Raw genomic sequence first — 9,289 nt, 5'->3', positions numbered from 1 at the left:
TTTTTTGCGGTACACGGGCCTCTCAGTGTTGTGGCCTCCCCCGCTGCGGAGCACAGGCTCCGGACGCGCAGGCTCAGCGGCCATGGCTCACGGGCACAGCCGCTCCGCGGCATGTGGCCGGACTGGGGCACGAACCCGCGTTCCCTGCATCGGCAGGCGGACTCTCAACCACTGCGCCACCAGGGAAGCCCAAAACTTATATCCTTTTAAAGGAGTTGATACTTCCAATTATATTTCATTTTTCATGGACTATTATCATTACTCTCTATAGAAATTTAATTGACGTATTCAACGTGAATCCATTGTGTCAAAAATACTTCTATCAAATAATCCTATAATATTTGTGCAACCAACAGGTTATGAACCTTAATATGCAGAATAGTATAAAAGGTAAAAAAGTAACATTTTAGATGTAAAATAATGATTAGACCCATCAGAATTCTACATTCTCTTGGGTAAAAGTACATCATGGCTTAAAAGAAAATCTGTGAATTATTTATGAATCCCTCAAAATCAGAGGAAAGTTATTAGATTTCCTTTTTTCCCCTTCCCTCCCCCTCTCTCTCTCACTTCTCCCTTTCTTTCTTTCTCTCTCTCTCTCCCCCTTTCTTTCTTTCTTCCTTCCTTCCTTCCTCCCTCCTTCTCTCTTTCTTTCTTTCTTTCTTTTCTTTCTTTCTTTCTTTCTTTCTTTCTTTCTTTCTTTCTTTCTTTCTTTCTCTCTTTCTCTCTCCCTTTCTTTCTTCCTTCCTTCCTTCCTTCCTCCCTTTCTTTCTTTCTTTCTCTCCCTTCTTTCTTTCCCTCCTTTCTTTCCCTCCTTTCTTCCTTTTTTAAGTCATGAGTTAAATACCATGCACTTAGCAATGTATTTAATAAAATAAAAATGTTCTTCAGAGGGATGTATACCCCTCTTTCTTTCCTTTTTAGTTGTTGTGTTGAACCTTTCTTTCCTTTCTTATTTTTAAAAGAAAAATTGAATAAGTAGTTAAGTGACTGACAATAGCCATGGAAGATATTTTGTTAGAATTTTCTTGACATTTTTGTCTTGTGAGATTCTAGTTATAGGTTCTGGTTATTGGATTAAGTTGTGTCTGGAAATAAATATTTACCTCAAAGATTGTTTTAATATTTAATACCTGAAGTTCTCTTAAACTTTTTCCATATAGTAAAGAAATAGTGGTGTTTTTTTCATAGTAAGTACTTTAAAAATGTTTATTATATTATTACATGCACATATACACAGAAAAATGATACATATCATTATGATATGAAAATACACAAGACTGCAGATGTAAGAAATTTCACACACCACCTCTTCAACTAGAACATAGATCAAGAAACAAAATGGTATCAACATCTTAGAAGCTCACTCATCTTTATTCCAATCTCTATTATCCCCACCCTAAGAATTAGCCACTTTTAATAAAATCGAGCAGTTTTGCCTGCTTTTGTATATTGCATATAGATTGAGTCATTTTATATGCACTATATATTTTTTTGGGGGGTCTCTAAGTCTTTCTCTAAATAATATTTTTTGTGAGATTCATTTATGTTGTTGCATGCGGCTATAGATTATATGTTCTCAGTCTGTCTAGCATTCCACTGTGGGCATATATCACAATCTATTGATCTATTTTACTGTTGATTGATGATTACGACTGTAATGAGATTTGAGCTAGTATGAAGAATACAATCTACTCTTAAAAAGTATGGAATTTGAGACCAAAGAGATTTGAGTCTAACTTGATGTGTGATCTGGGGTGATTTACCTAATTTCTCTTGGGGGGAATGCATAAATTAAACGAGGTAACCTTTCTAAAGTCTCTTGTACAGTGCCTGGTATGTCAAGGGAATTCCATAAGTGGTAGTTATAATTGCCCATGTGGAGAAATGCTTGATTTAAATGGCATAGATTAGCTTATTCATGACATTTTCACTTGGTAGGGAAGGAGAAAGGAAGAGAGACAAATAATGTGAATATCATAATGGGTCTAGTCTAGTATAATGAAAAAACTTTGGTGTCAGAAAGGGTTTGTAGATATCCAGTTAGTTACTTAGATACTGTGTAACATTTACCTTCTATAAAATGAAGGAAATAATGTTCTTTACTGAACACTGTAAAGATTATAATGACATAAAATACATACCCCGTACATTTTCCCGCTCCTTTAAAACAGGAAGAAACAGCCCTATTCTTAGAACATTGTTTCCAAAAAGTTAGAGCAGGTTGAAAATCAAATATCACACTGCAAATACTACTTTGAGTGACAAACATTCTGTGATGGAAATGAAGTATCTACTTTGCCTGCAGTCGGCAGTCAGATAGCCAGTTAAACAGGTGCAGATCTATTTTCTGTTATTTGTATGAAGGTAGGCATAGCTCCTAAGGTAAAGATGCATTCAGAGCTGCAGTGTAATTGGAATGACTCTAAATTACAGTGTACTGAAGGTAACCACTAAACAGACAAGTGTGGGTCAAGTCCATTTTTGTTTTGTTTAGAGTAACAGTAGGATTAATTTAGAAAAACAACATGAGAAATCTGTAATTCTGTGATGAATAAAATGATACTTGTGAGCAAGGGGTACAAAAGAAGGGGATAGATTGTGGAAGAATTACCATTACAGAGCTGGGTAATTTCCTTGGCAAAAGTAAGAAACTCTCCTTCCTTGGACAAGATTGTTCCACATTTGATACAAAAGTATGGAGCTCTGTCATGAGAGGTCAACTCAAAGCAAACAGAATTTTCATTGTTGTGAGCTCACAGGAGAAAGGGCAGCCAGGGACTAAATTGAGAGTGTATTCCTTTGTGTTCGTGAAGAGTTACCCATATAATTCCTTTACTTTTTATACTCATATTCTTTCTCTCCCTTGGTTGGATTTCAACAATATCTGACCACTCCCACTTCATTTTTTTTTTCCATACTGGTTATAGGGAGAAACAGTTATGTAACCTGCAAATCAAACAGATGGATTTGGGAAATGAGGAAGGAGTTCTGAAATGATGACTGCTTTCTGTTGCCATTGAGCTTTATCCAATTTAACAGACACAAGATGACTCAACTGGATTCAGAGCTACAATAATTGCTGAGGAAGATAACTGTGGATACATGGGGTCATTTGGATATTATAAACAAAAGACATATGAATACTGTGAAACTACCAGCAGAAAGTCTCATAAAAACAATGACCCAGGGGCAGATCCAAGTTTCGCGGGGCTTGACATTTATATAATTTTGGGGGGCCCTTTATACAAAAGTACAAAAATGAATACTGAAATGAAAAAAGTCACAATAAGTTACTGGAACTTTGGAGACTGAGATCCTTTTTTCTCTGGCAACTGCCAGAAATTCTCACCCAGAAGTGTTTGCTGATTGCAACCTCACCTTTGCTTTCCCCTCCAACACTGAAACTCACAACAACCCCCCGGGTGCACAGGGGTACTTGCAAATGAGGCCTGGCCATTAAGCTTCGCTGGAAGCATCCTCTGCCTACAAGAATTTTCCGCTGTAGCTTACTTTATCTTGTTTGAGAAGCCTAAAATTACCGTGAAACATGACAGAAACTTTCCTTCTGATGCTTGCCATTTCATTGTAAGAACTAAAACCTCGCACACCTATCCCCTATCTGGACCTCGGCCGCGCAACTTGTATTAGTCCTAGGTTTTACGGGTACCGGGATGGTGTCCAACTGGGCCTCGGGCTACTCACCACGCTGCACGCCCACAGCCGGAGCCTGCGGCGACCGCACTCCGCTTGCGGCTAGGGGCTGGGGGCGGGCAGCGCGCCGGAGGGCGAGCCCGGGCCGCGCCTCCAGCTGATTGGCCGGGCCCGGCCCCTGGGGGCGGGCTCTCCCCCCCAGCTCGCCAGGCCCGGGGTGGCTATATTGGCACCGTTCCTGCTAGGTCGGGTCGCTTCCTCGCGCTGGGCTGGACGCAAGGAGAGGGCTTCTGAGGGCTGTGCGGGCGCAGGAAGCGGAGCGAGGCTGCCGACTGCGAGCCGGAGGCTGCGGGGCTGCAGTGCGATGAAGCAGTGGCTCAGCGAGCGGAGGCTGGCGGTGTGGCGCGACGGGCCGGCCCGGGGCCGGGGCTGCTGCTCCGGAGGCTGCTGAGGCGCCGCGGCTGCCGGCGCGGAGAGCGGCAGGCGAGAGGGAGGAGAGGCAGCGGAGCGCGGGGAAGCCGGCGGGGCGGCAGGCGTCTCTGGTTGGCCTCCCCGGTCGGGATCCCCCCGGTGGAACCATGCGGGTGGCCAAGTGGCTGACGGGGCTGCTCTACCAGCTCTCGCTCTTCATCACCAGGTCTTGGGAAGTTCACTTCCACCCCAGGCAGGGTAAGGTCACCGCGGGGCGCCTTCAGCAGCGTGGTGGGGCGCGTGCCCGAGTGGGACGGGCGGACGGAGGCGGGGGGAGCGGTTCCGCCCGCTGGGGGACCCTGGCCCAGCCGGGACTCTCGGGACTCCGGGATCAGCCAGCCCCAAGCATCCCCGGAGGTTGCGGCTGCGCGGTGTTTCGAGGAATCGCGCGCGGGGCACACGTTTCCCTCCGGGGACCACGCGGCGGGGACGCGTGGAGCAGGGTGGCGCGGGCGCCCGCGGGGCACGAGTTGGCGGCGGCAGGGGGGCGAAGAGGGGCGCGAGAAGGAGGTGCTGCTGAGGGCCCTGAGTGTCAGGGTCCCTGCTTGGGGAGGGTGGAGCGAATCGGGGTTGTGGGAAAGCAGGCAGGCACACTCGCAGAGCGCACGTGTGTGTGTGTGCGCGCGCGCTCGCCAGCGTGTGTTCTTTCGTCGCGCCCCGCCGGGGGTATGGGGACCTGGGGCCTCGGCTCTCTGGCTGGGACGTTTGGTTGAAGAAGTTCGGCGCTGGGGAGTTGGAAACGGGTAGGGGCTCAACGGCCTTTTCGCTGTGGTTGCAGAAGCCTTGGTGAGGACACTGGCCTCCTACGAAGTGGTGACCCCCGCGCGGGTCAATGAGTTCGGCGAAGTGTTCCCAAAGAGCCACCACTTCAGCCGGAGGAAGCGCAGCGCCGAGGCGCTGGAGCCCACGCCGTTCAGGACCCACTACCGAATCCGCGCCTACGGCCAGGTCTTCCAGCTGAACCTGAGCGCCGACGCGGCCTTCCTGGCTGCGGGCTACACCGAGGTGCACTTGGGAGCCCCTGCGCTCCGGGCTGAGGAGCGCCGCACGGCGCCCCCAGACCTGCGCCACTGCTTCTACCGCGGCCAGGTCAATGCTCGGGAGGATCACACAGCCGTCTTCAGCCTTTGTGGAGGCTTGGTAAGCGCGCTCGGGTCCCTTGGCATTTTCTTGGGATCCATCCTTGCTTGTTCAGGGAGCCGGGCATTGACTTTTCCCGAATGGGCGGTTGGTTGACCCAAGAGATCAGAGTGGGCCACCAGAGGGATTAACACCTAGATGAACCCAAGCCAGAGGCCACTCCTTTCTTGCAGTGGGGAGAAAGGTTTGGAGGATCAGCATGTCTCTCCCTGCTGGGCAAAACTGAGCCTTCTGTGCAAAGCTGCGAGAAAGAGTGTCAGATGCTGAGCTAGTCAGGGAGGTGGGGAGTGGCTTTCTGCTACACAGGAAGTGTGGTTTCCAGCAGGACAACAGCCTCCTTCTTTCAGACACACCCATTCTGGACCATCTATTAAGGCAGACTCCTCTGAAGTTACTTTTATTCCTTGAAAGAAGAATGATAGAATGAATAGAAAATGAATAAATGAAAAGGTTTGAAAACAAAGAGTTTTTGTTTTTTTGTTTTGGTTTTTTTTGCTACTATGGGGATGGCCATTAATCTGTGAAGTACAAGATGGGGAAAAGGTTGAATATGCCAGTTTAAAATGCACTGCACTTAAAAATGTAGAGCATCTACAAAGATCTGGTGCCAGCAAATGAGAAATGATCATTAGAGTGACAAGAGTAAAAGATGTGGATTTTGTAAAAACCTCATTGCGGAGAGAGGAAATGAAATAAAATATTGGGTTCTATGTGTTTTATTTGTTTATCTCCCTCTAAAACAGAGGTTCTAAACTTTTTTTTTTTTTTTGCCATCAACTTTTCAGCATTCTAGGGGAAACCCAGGGCCTCCTCTCAGCATAATTTAAATGTGTAAAATAGCATACATGTTATTTAATTGGCTTCCTTTTAAGTACTAACAGTAATCAAATGTTACAAGTATTAGAATTTGTGGTGTCATAATACATCCTTCTTTATTAATGCGTTAAATAATATCTATTGGGGAGGGGACTACTTACTTCTATACTTTTGTAGTGGTAATGAGAATAAACAATCCGGATAGTTTTGTATTACATTACATTAGAGTTGAAATAGCTATTATTTTATTGCCAACAAAGTCACAATGTCTGTGGTTTTACCTACAATCATAATTGAAGGAAATGTTATGTATCAGAGGTTAGGGAAAATAAAGATGTCTTTCTCATCCAAGTTCATGGAACCTCTGGTTGAGAACACTTACATTAAAACATATATGAACTCACTTTATCATTAACTCCTCTGATATATACGTGTTCAAGAAGAAACAACTAAGAATTTGGCTACAGGATTCTTTCCAAGTATTCTAGCTTTTGTTGGGCAAATTTTAGATGAGTTTCAGAACACCAACATTGTTTACTCTTTGATGAAGTAGAAAATTGATAACAGTTCTTTCTAGGCCAAATGTAATACTTCCTTTCAGGGTAATTGGTATAAGATGTCTTCCTGGGTGTGAGTATTGGTCATTACTAAGTAGATTTGGAACACCTCTTTGTTCTTTTTTCTGCTATTATCTTGATATATATATGTACGTATACATATATATATATATATATATATATACGCCTTGGACAGTTTTCTTTTCAGCTGTAGATAAGTGTAAAATGCAACATCAGAATGGCAGAAACACACTAATATTTACACAGCCATCTACACATCAAAGGAAAGAAAAATATTCTCTTTTCTAGAACCTTTCAAAATGTTTAGTTTGTCTAGAAAATTCTAGATTTACTACCACAAATTTGTCATGGTCAGTATGTTTTCTTGATTTAGTATTTAAGGCATGGAAAAAATTCCAGATGGGAAGCATTATTAGGAGTGATGTTTCTGCTCATGTTGATTCATAATTTTTGTGTGGTTCAAATTATTATTCAATATCTCCTTTTTGAAATCAAAAAACAGTTGGAAATGTTTTAAAGTCATAACAGGAGTTCATCCTTTTCCTGTCACTGTGTCAATTTGGATATAATTGTTTAGTTATCATGCATTATTAATTTGATTTATGTATGTACTTTGCTTTTGGTAGACTTACTGATATTATCAGAGTTTGATTTAACATCTGAAAACATATTTTCATACCTATGTAACTCAGCTTTATCTCCATTTCTCTGTATGTGTAGGGCTGCGTTGAGGATATCAGTCACAGCAGAGATAGAAAGTTTCCAGTAATACAGCACATAACTAGAGGTATCAGGATCTAAAAATCTTTTAGAAGTATGATCAGGACCCATTATAAGTCTAAATCACTGATGAGATTAGTGACATTTCTTTGATTTTTCTCCCTTGTGATATTAGCACTATAACGGATATTAGCTGTATATTTATGATTTTTTTTATTTCTACCTTGACTCTATCCTTAGCACTCTTTAGAATAATAGTTTCATCAAATGGTGGAACTTCTGGTAGGTTTTAGAGTCCATTTATTATTATATCAGATTCCTGTTTTTTAGTCTCAGATTAATCTTTAGATCCAGATAAAGTTGTGTTACCCACAACCTGGACCAGCTGAGTTTTTGCAGATCCTCCTCGATACAATGCCCAGGATGTCAGTAATGATCACTTCCAGCCCTGCTCCTACTGCTTCCCAGCTCATCTTTGTGACTTTGCATGTGTGCGCCTGTGATGATTCAGCTTTGATTTTTGTCAGTCCATTAAACACTAAAGTTGAGATTTACTGAAGGATTTTTAGAGCCAGTCCTATTGAAGTTCTCTTTTGCTAGTTGCTCTTTGCTTTTAGTTTTGCTTTTAATCGTGAATGGATGTTGTACTTAATCAGATGCTTTTCCTGAATATATTGAATGAGTGTGTGACTTCCTTATTTTTTTTCTGCTAATGTTCATTGTCATGGCTGGATTCAAGCAAATGTTGACCATTGATGAAAACTGACCTCATACAGGGCAGTAAAGTGTTCTGAGGCCTCTGTATTGTTTGGGAGGAAGGTGGGGAAATCATACTGTCCTCCAGTTCCTCTAGCCTCTGATGTCCTTTGTGCCTCAGTCTCCTTGCATTTTTTTGGCACCAGCCGCTGAATTCTGGGCCTGAGAACTTGTGGCTTTTCTTTGCTCGGTTGGGGCTCACTGACTCTTTCCTACCTGGGCTCTCTCTGTTGCTGCGTATCCCTCTGAGTTCTGGATGCAACACCTAGTTGGCTTCTTCATGTGCAGCCTTCAACACAGGGTCACTTAGCTCCTGCTGCAGTGCTCTCTCCACATAAGGTGGTTTGCTGATGCCACTGGTAATCTTCCAGACCCCTCTAAGGCTCTGAGACCCTTCATGGCATATGAAAGTCTAGGGGGACTTGATCCCTCCCTTCGCCAAACTCTGCCACACCTCTATTTCAGTGAGTGCATGTGTGTGTGTGTGGGGGGGCGGGGCTTGTAGAGGTCCGTCCCTTGAGTCCCACATAGCATGCTAAAGCACTTCTCTTGGCAGTCCTCCTAAACTATGTAACGTGCCTTCTGCCTCCAGGGCCTTAAACCCCCAGTGGAGAAGTCAGCGCACATACATCTTCCCAGCCGTATCCATTGCCTCCATCGTTCTTTTCTTCCTGGAATCCACTGAGTTCCCCTCTCATATCTCATTCATTTGAGCTGTTCCCCTTCCATCTTCCCATTTGAGGTAGCATCTACCTTTCCTTTCTCTGGTGGCTACTGAGGAATGTGACTTTTAAAGGAAGGGAATACAAACCAAGTTACTACTTTCCAAATATCTCTGTACATACAACCATTTAAAAAAATTGACATCACAACATACTTATTGATTTCATTCAGTTGCCAGTTGCTAGTGTTGCATTAACCTCAAACATATAAACTAACGTTTTCTTTTAATTTCTACACAGCTACTTTTTTTCCCCACTTCTAGAAGTCTTAGTATTTACGTGTTTTTCTCTTTCACTAAACCACTGAACCATGACTTGTATTGTTTAGTTTTCTTAAGTGTTTTGGGCCCAAGAACCAGAGGGGCTATGAGTCTGCCAGAAATTTTCTTTGTTTCCTGTGGGTATAACTTTTGCTTTTCTTTTTTTTTTTTT

General features: G+C 43.5%; 1 protein-coding gene across 1 annotated transcript in view; it reads left to right on the top strand.

The window, feature by feature from the left end:
* The first annotated feature begins 3,904 nt into the window (after nt 1-3,904).
* ADAMTS20 (ADAM metallopeptidase with thrombospondin type 1 motif 20) overlaps nt 3,905-9,289 on the top strand; it is a 194,035-nt gene continuing 188,650 nt past the window's right edge. The window contains exons 1-2 of the mRNA XM_024740424.1: nt 3,905-4,323; nt 4,904-5,265. Coding sequence (XP_024596192.1) covers nt 4,233-4,323; nt 4,904-5,265 — 453 coding nt within the window. The 5' untranslated portion in view covers nt 3,905-4,232. The remainder of the gene's footprint in view (nt 4,324-4,903; nt 5,266-9,289) is intronic.

Source organism: Neophocaena asiaeorientalis, unplaced genomic scaffold (genome assembly GCF_003031525.2).
Source record: "Neophocaena asiaeorientalis asiaeorientalis breed wild unplaced genomic scaffold, Neophocaena_asiaeorientalis_V1.1 scaffold340, whole genome shotgun sequence".
NCBI lineage: Eukaryota > Metazoa > Chordata > Mammalia > Artiodactyla > Phocoenidae > Neophocaena > Neophocaena asiaeorientalis.
This window is presented reverse-complemented; position numbering and strand designations above follow the sequence as displayed.